This window comes from Podarcis vaucheri (genome assembly GCF_965113315.1).
Source record: "Podarcis vaucheri genome assembly, chromosome: 1".
Classification (NCBI taxonomy): Eukaryota; Metazoa; Chordata; class Lepidosauria; order Squamata; family Lacertidae; genus Podarcis; species Podarcis vaucheri.
The window spans coordinates 101,519,710-101,535,810 of NC_138759.1; the positions used below are offsets into that span (position 1 = coordinate 101,519,710).

General features: G+C 40.9%; 1 protein-coding gene across 3 annotated transcripts in view; it reads right to left on the bottom strand.

Annotated features, from left to right (window-relative positions):
* The window catches only part of LRP1B (LDL receptor related protein 1B), a 768,212-nt gene that overhangs the window by 140,399 nt on the left and 611,712 nt on the right, over window positions 1–16,101 (bottom strand). For all 3 annotated transcript variants that reach the window (XM_082196914.1, XM_082196915.1, XM_082196913.1), the window contains one exon: window positions 8,201–8,350. In XM_082196914.1, the coding sequence (XP_082053040.1) occupies window positions 8,201–8,350 (150 nt within the window). The remainder of the gene's footprint in view (window positions 1–8,200; window positions 8,351–16,101) is intronic.

Here is a 16,101-nt window from a genome sequence, read left to right on the forward strand (position 1 = left end):
GCAACACTATCCTCTGCTGTTCACTCCAGCTTTGTTGATTTAAGACAAGGTGTTACCTAAACTTTCAACAAGGACTCCCTGCTTGGTCAATTCCAATGTGGTTTGTCTTGTCTATGAGTGAAGCTCTTGTGAGTCTCCAGTACTAAGGCAAATTCTATTCACTATAACAAACACTTTCACCCTTCCTACGTTATTTATGATTGATCAAAACTCACAGTACTGTATTGATTGATTGATTGATTGATTGATTGATTGATTGCATGCCTAGGCTACCCATGTATAAATGTTGTAATGGGAACCCAAAATCCATGCAATGAGAGACTATGTTTGCTGCAGTCAGTATCACTGCTAGATATTGTTTAGGATGTTAGCCATACCCTTCACTGTTCCAGCATTGCAAAAGTGAGGCAATCAGGAGTCAGACTCTTCCGACTTCAATCATACAAAGAAGTGTTCAAATAGTAGCTCCCTATGCAATTAATAAGCGGAATATTCACAGTACCGTTCAACTAATGGGCCTAACAAAATTATTGCTCCTTGTCAAGTCCTATACCAGGTAACTCCGCAACCGGGAGCTTCCCTGTGCAATCTGAGCAACATGTCTTCTTCAGTTCAGCATACCCCAAAGGAACATGTCATGGTAAGGCTCTTCTGCCTATTGCACTACTAATTAAGATAGTTGCTATTTGCATAAATAGTAAATAGTCTCTAGTCCACCTACCTCTCCTGCTAATTCCAATCATGTAATTAGACAATCCTGTTATCTTTGTTCTCAGATCACAGAATCATTTTTTTCACAACAGACATTAGAATTAGAAGACAATTCAGCACAGGGTTATCTCATCACTAGCCCTTAGAGTATTGGCCTTCTTTGCAGTCTCCTGCACCTATACAATTAAAAAAAATTCAAAAAATCAAAACAGAATTCTCAAAAATAGCCACATGCTGTTATCTTGTTTTCATCTTTGCAGTGACAATGGCTAAAATCCTTCTTAGGCTGCATAAATCCCATTAAAATCTAACTGTGAGCCAATGTCATTTCCTTTGTACAACTATTCTTTAATTACAGCAGAAGTTGTAATTTCATCATATTGGGGAAAACCATTAGTAAATTTGACTAAGCTCAGGAACTAAAAGTTCCAGTCACACAAAGGCTAGGCAATCAACTACATTTTGAGGAACTAGGAAGACTTGACATTTCAATGTAAAATAAAGAAGTAAAGAAATAAAAGAGCCTAGTTATTCAAAAGGAGATTTTCTATGCTCACCTGCCAAATACATAACCTTAAGCTGAAGAGCAATGTTTGTTCCCATTCAGTTGGAACAGAGAAAACACAGAAGAACACAGTTTAAGTTCCATCTATTATGTACAGGCAGCAAGTGTGCTATGTAAGCAGAAAACTTGTATACTTTTTAAGCGTCCTTCACACATTCTTAAGCACTAACATTTGTTTTCACTTAAATAGTTGATTAACTGCATAATATTAAAGTGTATCAATATTAGAATAGATGGATCAAATTAAAATACCTACCTGTGCTATTCACATACTATTTTATTTTACTATTTTAAGTATTATTTTACATTTAAAAATATGTAATCAATTTATGCCAACAGTGTTTTCCAGTAGCTAATTATAAACTTATTACTGTAGTTGGTTTATAATGATATAGAGGTGTGTGTATATATATACCTGTGTGTATGAGAGCGCGCACACAAAAATACACAGACACACACACACAAATATATATACAGTAACACTTCTGTACTTAGTGATACATCTTTTCCTTCAAGAGTTGAAACAATACTTTGAATACAGATTCCGATGGGGCATTAATTTTCATTAACGATTGTTTAAATCCTTAAGAGATGACAACCATATACTGTACTTAAAACTGGACAAATTGCCCAGATATATTTCATTTATCACTGCTAATGTGCTTAAGAATATTGTGGCAGTTAGAAAATTTAGGTGTACAGTGGTACCCCTGGTTGCGGACAGGATCCATTCTGGAGCTGCGGTTGAGTCCTGAGGTTTCCACAACTGGAGGGACTGCTTCTGCATACGCACAAGCGGCGGTAGAATGCTTCTGCGCATTTGCATGCAGCAAAAACCCAAAAATATACTTCTGGGTTTGCCGTTTATAACATTTGTTATAGTGAATATTGCCTGTCATTATAACCAGTTCAAGACTCATTGAATTGTTAAAGAGTATGTAGATCGATATCTGTTTAGGGGAAGTGTAATATAATATAATATAATATAATATAATATAATATAATATAATATAATTAATATAATATAAGTGTATGCATCAGTTAATTTAAAATGTAAGCTACAACTTTCTACATTTCTATACTGTGTGAAATAAATACAACACTTCAGGTATTCAAAGTATTTGTCATTTGTTTGCCTCTGTATTCAATAAAAATGTATGTTAATGTATACATACATTAACATGTATGTATGTATACATTAATTTATTGGTTATCAAATCCTATGACAGTCTTAATTATTGGTTATCAAATCCTATGACAATTTTGCTAGGATGCATGCATATCCTGGTGCATATACAAAACAAACATGAAGAGTTTGAAAGGAACTTTTTTGCCTTCGGCCATGGTTATCACAGAAAATGAGATGGAGGAAAACAGGGGACCTTTCCATTAAATCTTTGTTAAAATCAGCATGGTACACAATGAAAACAATTTTACATTATATAAGAGTATATAAAAGCGCACAGCTGATATGTGCATTTCAGAAAGTTTGACTACTATAACAATACTTAATTCTAATTTGCACGGTCAGTATCATATTTTATCAATTATGTACCTAGTTTATTTGTTCAAATATATTATATTGATCACTTAAGTAACAGAAAGCTTGTTTGACATATTTACGTTAATTTTTAGTCACAAGTGAGATGGGCTTGAACAAGACTAAAGGACATCTCCAAAGAAGCCCCCCCTGCCCCTTGCAAATCCACTGTGACCTGCATTCATTTTGCACACCTCACAATGACTCACTGTTCACCAAATGTAGATTGTCTAAGAAAATCCAAATCAATGCCTAAATCAAGGTCTTTCTAAGGAAGAAGGGTGTTGGTTCTCAACTTTATTGCTACTTGCTAACAAATGCAATGTCTGAAGTGGAGCTTTTTTTAGTTGGGGGGGTGGAACTGAAGGGAACTGCCCCAGGACTCACATATGAGAGGGGCGCATCAACACTGGCCTTGCAGCATTGTTGCCAAGGCTCAGGAAAAACAGAGAGTGAATCATCCTATCTCCACTCATTGCTGATTTCACTAACTGGGCTGGGGTCTTCCTCTCTGCATACAGAGGCCATCTGCTCTCCTGCCCTGTCCCCACGCTGGCCCTGCATGCAAAAGTGATGCTGCTGCCAAGAGACTAGATCTGCAATGCTGCCCCTCGCCATGGATACTCCTGATCACCCATAACAGGTAAAGTGGGGCAAGCCATGCTAATTGTTCTTCAGTGATGATATATTTGTGAGAAGAAAAATCCCTTAAAGATAGTGCTAGCCCCCATCTTTCTCCAGGAAATCTAATAATAATAATAATAATAATAATAATAATAATAATAATAATAATAATAATAATTTTCATTTATACCCCGCCCTCCCCGGCCAGAGCCAGGCTCAGGGCGGATAATGCCAGTAAAATCACAATAAAAACATAATGGGGGGAGGAGGGGGAATTTAAAATAAAGGTTAAAATGCAGCCTCATTTTAAAAGTATGCCCACGGATCAAAACCATAAGGGAGGGAAAACATAAGGGTCAGACTGAGTCCAAACCAAAGGCCAGGTGGAACAGCTCTGTCTTGCAGGCCCTGCAGAAAGGTGTCAAGTCCCTCAGGGCCCTAGTCTCTTGTGACAGAGCGTTCCACCAAGTTGGGGCCAGTACTGAAAAGGCCCTGGCCCTAGTTGAGACCAATTGAACCACTTTGTGACTTGGAACCTCCAAGGTGTTGTCATTTGTGGACCTTAAGGTCCTCCGCGGGGCATACCAGGAGAGGCAGTCCCGTAGGTACGTGGATCCTAGGCCGCGTAGGGCTTTAAAGGTCAAAACCAGCACCTTTAACCTGACCCTGTACTCCACTGGGAGCCAGTAAAGCATTGGATTAATGTGATCCTGCGGCAAGGACCCCGTAAGGAGCCTCGCTGCGGCATTCTGCACCCGCCGGGGTTTCTGGGTCAGCTTCAAGGGCATCCCAATGTAGAGTGAGTTACAATAATCAAGCCTGGAGGTGACCGTCACATGGATCACTGTGGCCAGATCAGGGCGAGAAAGGTAAGGGACCAACAGACCAAAATGCCACCTTTGCTGTGGTTGCAACCTGTGCCTCCATGGAAAGGGAGGCGTCTAAGGTTACACCCAAGCTCTTGACAGAAGGCGCTGGCACTAATTGAGCCTCCTCAAGAGATGGGAGTTGGCCGCCCAACCCCATGTCGCCCCGACCCAGCCAGAGGACCTGCGTCTTCAAAGGATTTAACTTCAACCGGCTCCCACGCAGCCACCCAGCCACAGCTTCCAAGCATCTGGGAAGAGGAGTTTGATTTGGGCAAAGGGTGCATGAGGGGAGGCTGTTCTCCTTACAAAAAAAATGGGCAGCAGAATGCACAATAATTTTTAGGGCTAAGTGGGCACTTCTGAATATGTAGATGCAGTTTCACCATTTGACTTAGTAAGCGACAGAAACGGTAGCTACTGAAACATCTATTGGGGGGATATGAATTTAATTAGCTGCTTAGACTTAGTTGAGCCATTAATTTGCCTAGCACAGTGCTGCCCTATTCTGTCTGGCAACTACGTTTCTGGCATGCAGTCCTCCTACCATTTATGCTCTTTAACTGGTAATGCTGACAATGGAACTTGAGACCATTCCCCCTGCACAAACACCATCGGAGTACCCTTCACAATTTGCAGGGCCAGTGCCAAACATCAAGGGGTCTTCAATCCAGGGATCCCCAGCCACCACCAATCCTACTTCTTACAGTGGCATAGCTGTCTATCCTCCTCCTCAAACACATACACATTCTTCACCAGCAGCCCCCTAGGCACTTGGGCTCTCAACAAGAGCCAAAGGAACCCTCCTTCTCATAGAGCCAGGCATTGTGAATTGCTGCAGAATTGTTTTTTTTAAAACTTGAAAAAATACCCTAAGTTTTAAAAGCATTTCCAGCTCCCATGACAACAAGTATTAATCATTATTAATTTAAAATAGTTCAGTTTTTGATCCTGCCTCTTTGGCAGTGCCAACGTCAGGCTCATATGTGCCCATAGTGCTGGAAAACCAAACGGGTCTGGTAGTGGTGCAGGCAGAGTCTGGTAGTTGGCACCAGCAGCACTGCCTGTTTGAGTTCTCTGCTCCCCCAAAATTAAAACACACCCTCACTGATGCAGGCAGAAGAAACTAAACACAGCAGCAACAGACTCTCCCCCTACCACCACCACCTCTGAGGCTGGCAATATTAGCAGTTGGAGTAAGTAGTAGAGCACAGTCTGGGAACACTGACTAGGCAACAGATCACAGTTTGACAACCCTGATTAAAACCAAATACCCAAACTCTGAACATTTCCAGTTTCACATTTTTAACTAACTAAAAAAATAGTGATTTGCTTTTACTGCCCTGTCTGTCAGCTCCAGTCAGGGAAGCACAACCCATTGCACTTGAGATTAACAAGTATATCCTCGTGATCCCTTTCCCCATCTCTCCTGTAATGCGAAGGATCACTTACACTATGATGTTGTGACATCACCTCATTGTTTTCCTAATCCTGTCAGTGGTTGCCAGTAAGCTACATTAGAGCTGGGAAAATGTGCTATGTGATGACATCATGGTACAGGGTCCTTCATAGTACAATGAAGAACACGACATGGCTATGTCATTTTCAGTTGCAGCACATGAGGAGAGTTGCCTTGTGGATACAGGGAACTGGCTTCCTCAACCTCAGCCCTCCAGATGTTTTTGGCCTACAACTCCCATGATCCCTAGTTAGCAGGACCCGTGGTCAGGAATGATGGGAATTGTAGTCTCAAAACATCTGGAGGGCCGAGGTTGAGGAAGCCTGATTTAGTCTAAGCAGCATTCTACAAGTTCCTCAAACTCCATGAATAACAGAAAACAAAAGATAAACTTGGCTCAGACCTCTAACTTTGTATGAATAAATCTCATAAGGCAGATTGGTTTCATCAGTGGATCACTGCAATGCCATACAAAAGCACACATAGTTATTCTTAATAAGAGTAATGGATCCTTTCCTGGTGTTGTTTTTAAATCCGCTCCAATACTGCTGGTCATTGTCAATTCCAGATACTACAGAGCATTACATTGTAAGATGCAGGTGGGGTTAAAATAATATGTCACATGTGATTACTCCTCAGAAGCACCAATTTTACTGGCCAAAGCACCACAAATTATACATACTTCATTACTAATTGCTATAAATAATTGCATGGGTCTTCGCATTAGATATAAATGCCCAAGCTACAAAACCTTTTGTTTAAAAATTATGTCAGTTTGACCCTCCTTTACTGTATCTGCAGCTGTGACACCTAGTTATGGCCTAACCAGTCCAATTAAATGACCATCCCTGACTTGTTTATTTCCACTCCCAAAGTGCAGAACAGGCAATGAGGCGAACCACTGACACCCCTGACACCAACATGCCCCCAAACCCGACTTGCTACAAACCCAGCAGCCAGCTATCCTGCATTCTCCTACAGAAGATGAGGTAGGAAAGTTGCACAATGTTCAGAACATCCTTTGTCCCCGTCACAGCCGCACATGCAGAGTCCTTGTATTCAGAGTCCCTGAAAAGCAGCAGCTCTAAGGAAATGGACCTACTCCCTGGTCCATCCAACATAGACCTACCAGCACCAGATCCCTCACCAAGCCAAGCCCTGCAAATCCTAAGGATTTACCTTGGACTACAGATATCAAGGAGTGGGCTACCCGCTCTTCTGAGCTTTAAGAAATGCCTGCAGCACCTCCAGTGAACCAGCAGCAATTTATCATGTGGCTACACCAGCTAAAGCCATGGTTACTAACAAGGGTGCCACATTGCCAGGATTTGTAATGAGGATTTGAAATTCATTTGAAGCATACCATGGTGTTATAGTCTCCTCCTTAATAACAAAAAAACCCCAAAACTTGTTATTACTTGTTTAAAAAATTGTGTGCTTGTGTGGTGGGGTGTCTGTGTTTCTGGGGCTGGATCTACACTCACCATTTAAACATTATTAGAACAGTATTAGAAATATCATTCTAAAAGATCAAGACAGAAAAAGTCCCATTCGGTTTCCTTTGGCTTCCTTTCCACAAGGTCTACCTAGTTTATGATAGCTAGTTGCTCTGCAGAGCGCTCTGGTGTCACATTTTAAAAACACATTATTAAAAAGAACATCATAGGGCTATATGGTTATCAGAACCATTCCTTAACTTTTTTTTTTTAGCGATAAACATGAATGTAGATCCGCCCTCAGTTTTGTTCAGAGCAGTATTTATATCAAGCAATTTGCAAGAATCATAGAATGCTAGCATTGGAAAAGACCATGAGGGTCATCTAGTCCAACCCCCTACAATGCAGGGATCTTTTGCCCAATGTGGAGTTTGAACCCACAGACCTAAGTTTAAGAGTGTAATGCTCTACCGACTGAACTGTCCTAGGTTCTTCCACCTCTGGTCCCTGTCCTTAATGGATGAGGCATGGTATACCTGTACCAGTCCTAAACTAGCAATTCTAGAAAGTGATCTTGGTTTTTTAATAGCAGCCCTGACTTACTTGCACAGCTAAATACTAAAAGCTGCATATTCCACAATACCAAAAAGGGAGGTATGGAAAGGTCTGTTACAAAAATGGAAAAGGGGCTATAACTGATAATGTTATATTCACTATGGAGCAGAGAGACTCCCATGGATAAAAATAATGCACTCCCCAAATCACCTGACTTCCAAAGTTTCTAAAACCATCTAGTTTAAAAGAAGATTTCTATACTATAGCTCAATGGAAATTTATCCATCAAACAATAGTTTAAACCAAAAAATTAAAACAAAAGAGGCTAACTTCAAAAAATTATACTAAGAAAGTACTTTCAGAGCAACGTGGGAGTTACTTTGAAAGGCTGACAGGAAAATGAAATGCTGAATATCAAACATGCTTATTTAGCTGTTTACTTACCCATAATGGTTAAGGCTGTAGCTTTCGTTAGTTCTTCTTTCATTGAGTCTATTACTTCAAAACTGCCACCATCTAAATTGCATCGGTTTATGGTTCCATTTCCTGAACTGATCCAATAAAGCCTGTTTTCTGCATAATCTATAGATAAACCTGAAAAAAATACAGTAAATGAAGCATATTTGAAACAATTTAAAACTTATGCATTTTTTTTATTGCTTACACAATAGCAAAATTTATCCACAAATTTTAAGTCATCTAAAAAGTAAAGAGCTGTTTGTGGCAAACAGCAAGCTAAGTTTTCATTTGGCTGAATAGTGTTGTGAGTTTGTGAGTGCTAGACCTCTAAATTCCTGGATCCTTTTAAGTGCTAGAATTTAATCAAGGCTTGAGGTGCCAAACTGAATGCCAGACACTTCTAATTCCTGGATCCAACAAATGCTAATAGCCAATTGGAACAACAAAGTATCAAAGGGCTCGTGCTAGATGGCAAGTGGGTGGAGCCCCCTCCCTCAACAGATAAAGCCATAGTTGAGAGGAGTTATATGAGCTAGAAGCTGGATGCAAAAAGCTGCAGGATGGAAAGGCAAAGAGACAAGAGATCCATGGCTGATTTCTGCTTGAATCCAAGGCTATGGCTATGGGAGAAAGAAAGACCGTATGGGGTGTTGATGCTGTGAATCATATATCTTAAAGACACCACAGTCTCTGCTGTGCCTCATTTCTAAAAGGAAACAGGAACCCAGGGTGATCGCCTAGAACCCCTGGATTCTTGTATCGCTCTGAGACTGGGGTAGAGTGTCATAATATGTTGTCTACTGTTCTGAGAAAACACATGGTCACCATACAATTATTTCTAGAAAAGGTACTTAATAGGATTGCTTAGTATTAATTACTGTTGCTGTGTTCTAGATTAGCATTTTTAGGAGGGGGAAATGGAGAGTGGAATACTAAGCAGGCCGCAGGTTTATAGAAAACATGATATAAAAGCATATTTTGACAGTAGCAGTATAATTACACTTTAGGATAAGAACCTGATAGTACTATGCAAGCATTCTGTATAGCAGCCTTCACTACATGGGTGCTCTCCCAGATGTTTTGATGCTGGCTAGAGCTAAAAAGAGTTGTAATCAAAAATACTGGGAGGGTGCCAAGTTTGTGAAGGCTGATGTATAAGGTTCTTCTCAGTTCTACATTTGTCTCACACAAGCACAGAGCATGGGGGGGTATTTCTTTCCTTTCTCCCTTCCTTGACAACCAGATCAGAAATATGTGGGAAATTCATTATGGGTCAGTCAGTCAGATGGAGGCTTAGCAATACTGCCATCGTAGGACTACCAAAGGATAGCTCCTTACTCTTCTCCACTGCTAGCAGGTAATAGGTGCTTGTCCCTTCTGTGAATGGAAGGGCTCCAGAGACTGATATTCAGTGGAGGCTCAGTGCAGTAGTAAGGGGAAGGAGGATCATCCCCTTGTAGACCTGTGTGCCATAGACTACACTGATTCATCTTCATGGAGGCACATTTTCAGGAAACTGTAGGGGAGAAAGAATGGGCGAAAACTGACCCCTTCTTCCTACAGTGGAATTGGCCTATGGCCACAGTCCTGCTCATGAGAACTCTGGACCCTATCCATAGAATAACTTATTTCAAAAAAGCAAATATATATGAAATTGATTACTTTGAATTTGTGGTATTAGGTTAAATAACTTCATTTTTATTGCCACAGAATTTTGGTCTATGCCAGTATTTTTGCATTCTATGCACCACTACGGTCACTCTATATCATAAAGAGTGCACAGTGTAAGAAATATACATAGTGGAAGATTGAGATGTGTGAGGGAAGATACATGTTTATTTGAAAACAGATTTTACGGGGGCAGGGGGACTCACAACAGGAAAGGGAAATATAAACTGGAAAATACTTTTAATTAATGACTCCAACCACATACTTCTAATTAATGAGTTCATTTAATTAATGAATAAAGCTTTTGCTCTTAATACTTCTGAAATCAAGCAATAAATCTAAATTAGGAATATTAAACAATGGATTAGCTTTGAATTTTTATTTTTATTTAAGAGGAGCAAAATTCATTCAGCCGAAACTGCCTGAAGGCTGCAATTATTCACTCAGTACCAGTACTCACTCATAGAATGCAAGATGGGTGTTCTGACAAGATTATGATGCACTTGTATTTCAAAATTTGCTTATGATTATAAGGTCTGGCAAAGTAAGTAAGATTTTAAAAACCAACAAGAAAAACATAAACCACTCAATTATTGAACACTTTCTTTCTCAAAACAAAAATCAATCCAGTGAACTCTAATAAAAGAAAGATTTCATATTAAATAAATTATTGTTTCTTTACAATTCTAGATTTTGAGGCTTTACTAACACTATTAGAAAGCTCATCTTCGTACAATAGGGCAAGGTAACAAACATTCTATGCTGCTCTTTCAAGCAGCTCCTTTTTGGATCTTGCTTTTTGTTACCCACTTAAAATCATAGCAAAAACATTCTGTACCAAATATAGCTTGCCCACCATTTTCAAGGGTAGTCCTATGTAGAATGCATCATAGCAGACCAATTGATTGTAATGTTTCAGGGACAAGGATTACTGAAGCTATAGTGGTCCAGGGTTACTACATTTATTGCTGAGGCTACCCTAATCTATGAATGGTCATAGCTGTTGAGCCCACAGGAGATAAAAATAGTCACTCCTAGCCATAGAAGCCACCAGGGCCTTAAGTGACAAGACTGGATCCAGGGGGATCCCCAAAATATGTAATTGATCCTTTAAGGGAAATGCAACCCCATCAAGAACTGAAAATCTTCCAGTTTACTGGACACAGAAGCAATCTACCCACAGCACCTCAAAGTCACAACTCTAATACACCAGGAACATTTATGAGCAAGTGGGTAAGGAAATATTTACGCCAGGATTTGTGGGATGTAAACACAGGAGCAGTCAATGACAACATTCCTAGAGTGTACATGTTACAACATGGGGTGGGATGTCTGTCCAGCAAGCAGGTAAACTTCCTGGGGACGGACTTCCTCTGCATGTGACCAGAGGTGGGTGTGGCCTCACCTGTGCAGGTAATGACAAAAGCACAGGGCAGGCAGCCATCTCTCTCTCTCTGCCATCACCTTTCGGATAAGCAAGATGCCCTCTTGGCTCTCAGCCAAGAGAGGAGAGGGCTATCTTCCTATAAGATAGATTCTAAGTATATGTAACCTTTTTAAGCCTGTCTGCCGTCTGGGATCATATTGTGAACAGATCGTGAGTAAACTCTTTTATACTTTTATAAAGACTGTGTTGTGTCTTATATTTTAAGAGGGAACAAAGGGGAAACTACCAGAGTAATTATTATAGAGGTTCTAGCGAACCTGTGCACACGTTACCGTTGCGAACTTAAAGGGGAATGTCTATAAACTCTGCTGATATTTTGGGAACTTGTTAGCACAAGTTGGATAAGGATATAATTAGTCAATATATCCTCTCCTGCACCCCAGAACATTCCCACAGGATTTAGGCATAGAACCGAACTGAATGCAGATAAAGATCTTGCCAAGATTAATATTGGATGACATTAAAGAAAACTATTTTAGAACCCTATCCCCGTGGTATTTAACTCCATACAGAATAAGTAAAATATATGGAACAGAGCAATGTAACTGCTGATGGTGTAATACACCTTGGGCAGATTTCAGTCTTGCATTTCAGAACTGCCAGATAATACAGTACAGATCTACTTGATTTTGTAACCAGTGCATCTGATACAGTATTAGTATCATATGTACTCTGGTTTCCTAACAGCCAGCAGCAACCAAGTGGCAGCATTCTGAATCTGTTCGAGTTTTTAAACTGTCTTAAAAGGCAGCCCCACATAGACTAACCAGGATGTGACTAATCAGTGCATTACCAAGGCTGACATAGGGTCATCTATGAACCTGCGAAGAAATCCTGTTTATTCAAAACTGTGTTTTAATGGGTATTGTGTAATGTATTCTGTTATTGTATTGCACTGTGCTTGGTGGGTGAAGTCTTCTGTCTGGTCAGATGGAAGTCAGTTTAACTGTCCCTGGGGACATCAACTGACAACTGAGGAGGGGTTGGAAATAGAACTGCCAGTATGCAAAAGAAGGAACAAAGGTGTGCATATTCTGATTGGCGGTTGCAGGTTTAGAATTCTTAGTTAGGCACAGTGATTGGCTAGGGCTTGTCTAGACTGGCCAGAAGAAGTGAATATAAGTCTGGGTGCTAGTCAGACAGAGGTCAGTCAGTGTTGGTTGCTGCTTGGTGTTCCTGGTAGGTAGCCAAAAGAAGAAGACAGCAGAGGAAAAGGAGGGAGGAAAACAAAGGCCTGAAAGGAAGGCAGAGTGGCTCGGTGGCCCCAAAACTTGCTGGGGTAATATGGCACCCTGAATGAGAACAAAATTTGGATCCCCCCCCCCTAAATATTCCTCATTTTCACAATAATTCCTTTTGGTACAGTTGCTTTTTAATGAATTTTCTCAGTAAAAAGGTAAAGGGACCCCTGACCATTAGGTCCAGTCGTGGCCGATTCTGGGGTTGTGGCGCTCATCTCACTTTATTGGCCGAGGGAGCTGGCATACAGCTTCCGGGTCATGTGGCCAGCATGACTAAGCCGCTTCTGGCAAACCAGAGCAGTGCACGGAAACGCCGTTTACCTTCCCGCTGGAGCGGTACCTATTTATCTACTTGCACTTTGACGTGCTTTCGAACTGCTAGGTGGGCAGGAGCAGGGACAGAGCAACGGGAGCTCACCCCGTCGTGGGGATTTGAACCACCGACTTTCTGATTGGCAAGTCCTAGGCTCTGTGATTTAACCCACAGCGCCACCTGCATCCCAAATTTTCTCAGTAGGAACACATAAATATAGAGTAGTAGTAGTAATAATAATAATAATAATAATGCACACCTTTGGCTCGGTGCCCTGTGCACCTGCACTGCCCTAAATCCAGAGTTGGAGGTAACTAAATTACTTGTTTTAAGCTGAAGAGAGGAGAGGAGAACCTATCTATGGTGCTGAGGGACAAGGAGTGATAGGCAGCTGGGAAATTGTGTCCTCCCTAAGAGAGGGCACATGTTGCGGTGAGACCTGGAGACTGACCTCTTGGTTGTGGGTGGGTCTACTGGATAGCCACAACACCCAATTGGTAGGTCCCTCATTGCAGGGTGTAATCTGGCCAATGGGGTGCAGTCTAAATGGATCGAGGGACCCATATAAACCCATGCACGTATCCCAGAGCTTCCTCTTTTGGCTCGTGCATCGGAACACCCGTCCACCTCTCCTTAATTTTAGGGCCTTTTGCAATTGAACTTGCTATGCCGTCTTGTGTCATCTGTCATAGCAAGGTCAATCGCAGGGGCACGGCAGGAATTTCCCCCACTTGGCTGGTTGGCTGTTGCCATTTGGGTTTCACCTGCCGCGTAGCAAATCAACACAACTTGTAAGGTTGTGGATAGGCACTGGTTCAGGTGATAGGGATGGGAGAACGGTCTCGCCATCCCTATGTGAAGGGTATTCCGTTAAAGGAATGCAGGGACTCAACTTGGTTTGGTCAACCCCTGAAAGGGGGTTGTGCCTGTGCCTGAGTCAAGAGGAGCATCTGGGGAGTGAACAGAGTCTGCTCCCAGGCTTTTCACCTGCCTCAGGTGTTCACCCTTGGCTGACCCATTTTAGAGCTCTGGGTCAGCGCTACCTGCAAGAGTGTAGGGAGCTAGTCGAACCAGAGCCTATGCAACCACTCACTTTTCTGTAATCAATAAAGTTGTGGCCTAAATTCTGCCAAAAACCAAACCTAAATTTGAGTCAAATATGTCTTTATTTAAGGGGGAGGTCTCTGGGTCTGAACATGCAATGCTAGGCTGTGGTGTTTGGTAAGAGAGCCAGAGGAAGATTCCAGGATAGCAAAACCAGACATGTGCTTCAATAGGTCAATAGGAGTTGAAACAGAGACTTCAATGAAAGACCGCAGTGACAGTGTTCATGAGGCTTAGCTGGATGGAGTAAACAGAAGGGCAATCTGGAAAAAGAGTTTTTAAAAGGTTCCACAAAACTGTCTTGGTGTAGTAATAGTAGCATTAAATAAGCGGTATTTAAGTAACAAGTTAGCAAAGTAGATTCCAATTTAAAGAGACAATGCTATATTAAAGTATACCTGAAGGAGCGTCTCCACCCCCATCATCCAGTCTGGGCACTGAGGTCCAGCACTGAGGGCCTTCTGGTGGTTCTCACACTGCGAGAAGCGAAGTTACAGGGAACCAGGCAGAAGGTCTTCTTGGTAGTGGCACCCGCCCTGTGGAACGCCCTCCCACCAAATGTCAAAGAAATAAACAACTATCTGATGTTTAGAAGACATCTGAAGGCAGCTCTGTTTAGGGAAGTTTTTAATGACTGATGTTTTAATGTATTTTTAATATTTTGTTGGAAGCCGACCAGAATGGCTGGGGAAACCCAGCCAGATGAGTGGGGTATAAATAATAAATTATTATTATTATTATTATTATTATTATTATTATTATTATTATTATTTAACTGCATAAGCTTGTGCGCTACATACTCTTGCAATAAACATTAATATCTTATTAAAAACACTAACTTGCTAGCCAAACCCCTACCATTCCCCTGCAGTAATCGAGTATCCCATTCCCATCCCACACTACTACTAAGCTCACTTTTCACCTTCCCAACTTAGATTTCATGATTTTATTCTACCTCCTGCACATAAAACAGACAGCATAATGCAGATAAGAATTGTTAAAAAACCCAACGTATTAGTCTGCACTGGGTACAATTTGAAATGTCGTAATCAAGAAATGCTCTGATTATGTCTTGGTTAAAATTTCAATGTTGCTGACCCTTTTATCTCTGTGTGAATAATGAGCCACTGTTTCTTTTATCATTCATGTATCACCAGACCATGGAAAGAATGAGCGTCATTAAAATAACTCTAAGTGATATAGATCACAAGTGAATATTTTAGGACTTAGCAATAAAAAGTCAATTAAACTATCTCCCAAAAACAGACATTTAGAAATAATTTATCATTTTGTGTTCCTAGAACTCTGAGAACATTCAAAGAGATTATCTGGTACTTCTCAGACTCAAAAGCACATTATATTTACGATAATCTTGTTAATTACGTGCCGTGCTTGTCAAACATGATGCTATAAAGCAATAATTAATGATGAGATGAAGAAATGAAGAATGCTATAATGTTAAGTTTCTAGAAGAAAACAAATCTGACCTTGTATCATACAATTGGAAGAGTACATGACAATATGAATAATTTTCAGCATTCAGGAGAAAGTTATTAGAACTACATAATGATAAAATGTTTGAGCGGTAGCCGCTAGTAACAACATATATATTAATCAAAAACCATGGATACATCAATCTAGAAACACGAGAGAGAAATTTTCCTTCATCTCTTTTTGTCGCTGGCTACAGAATGGCAAGAGCTGAAATCAATGCTATCAGTCTGGCAAGAATGATTTACTGGATAGAGAATTTTAAACTTGGTCTGTAGTTTGGATTCAGGACACTGAAAAGATACTACTGTGAAACTAAGGTGACATGGCACATGAGCAGGCTTCCACTCGTGCAGCATGACTTCCCCAGGCTCTTCCACCACCTCCTACACCTCTGGAGTAGTTTTTGGAGCTGCATGTGGGGCTGCAGGGGCGAAGAGGTATCCATTCTGTAAATGGTGTCCATTGCATTAACAGACAGACACCACTGCTTTTCACCCATAGTGCTGTGTACTTGCTTCTGTACTGCCCTCCCTCCCTGATTAGCCACTTAACTTGTTCCTTTCAGAACGGAACTCACATGCTACTTGGAGTATCTCCACAACTCATACAGCAATTCTAA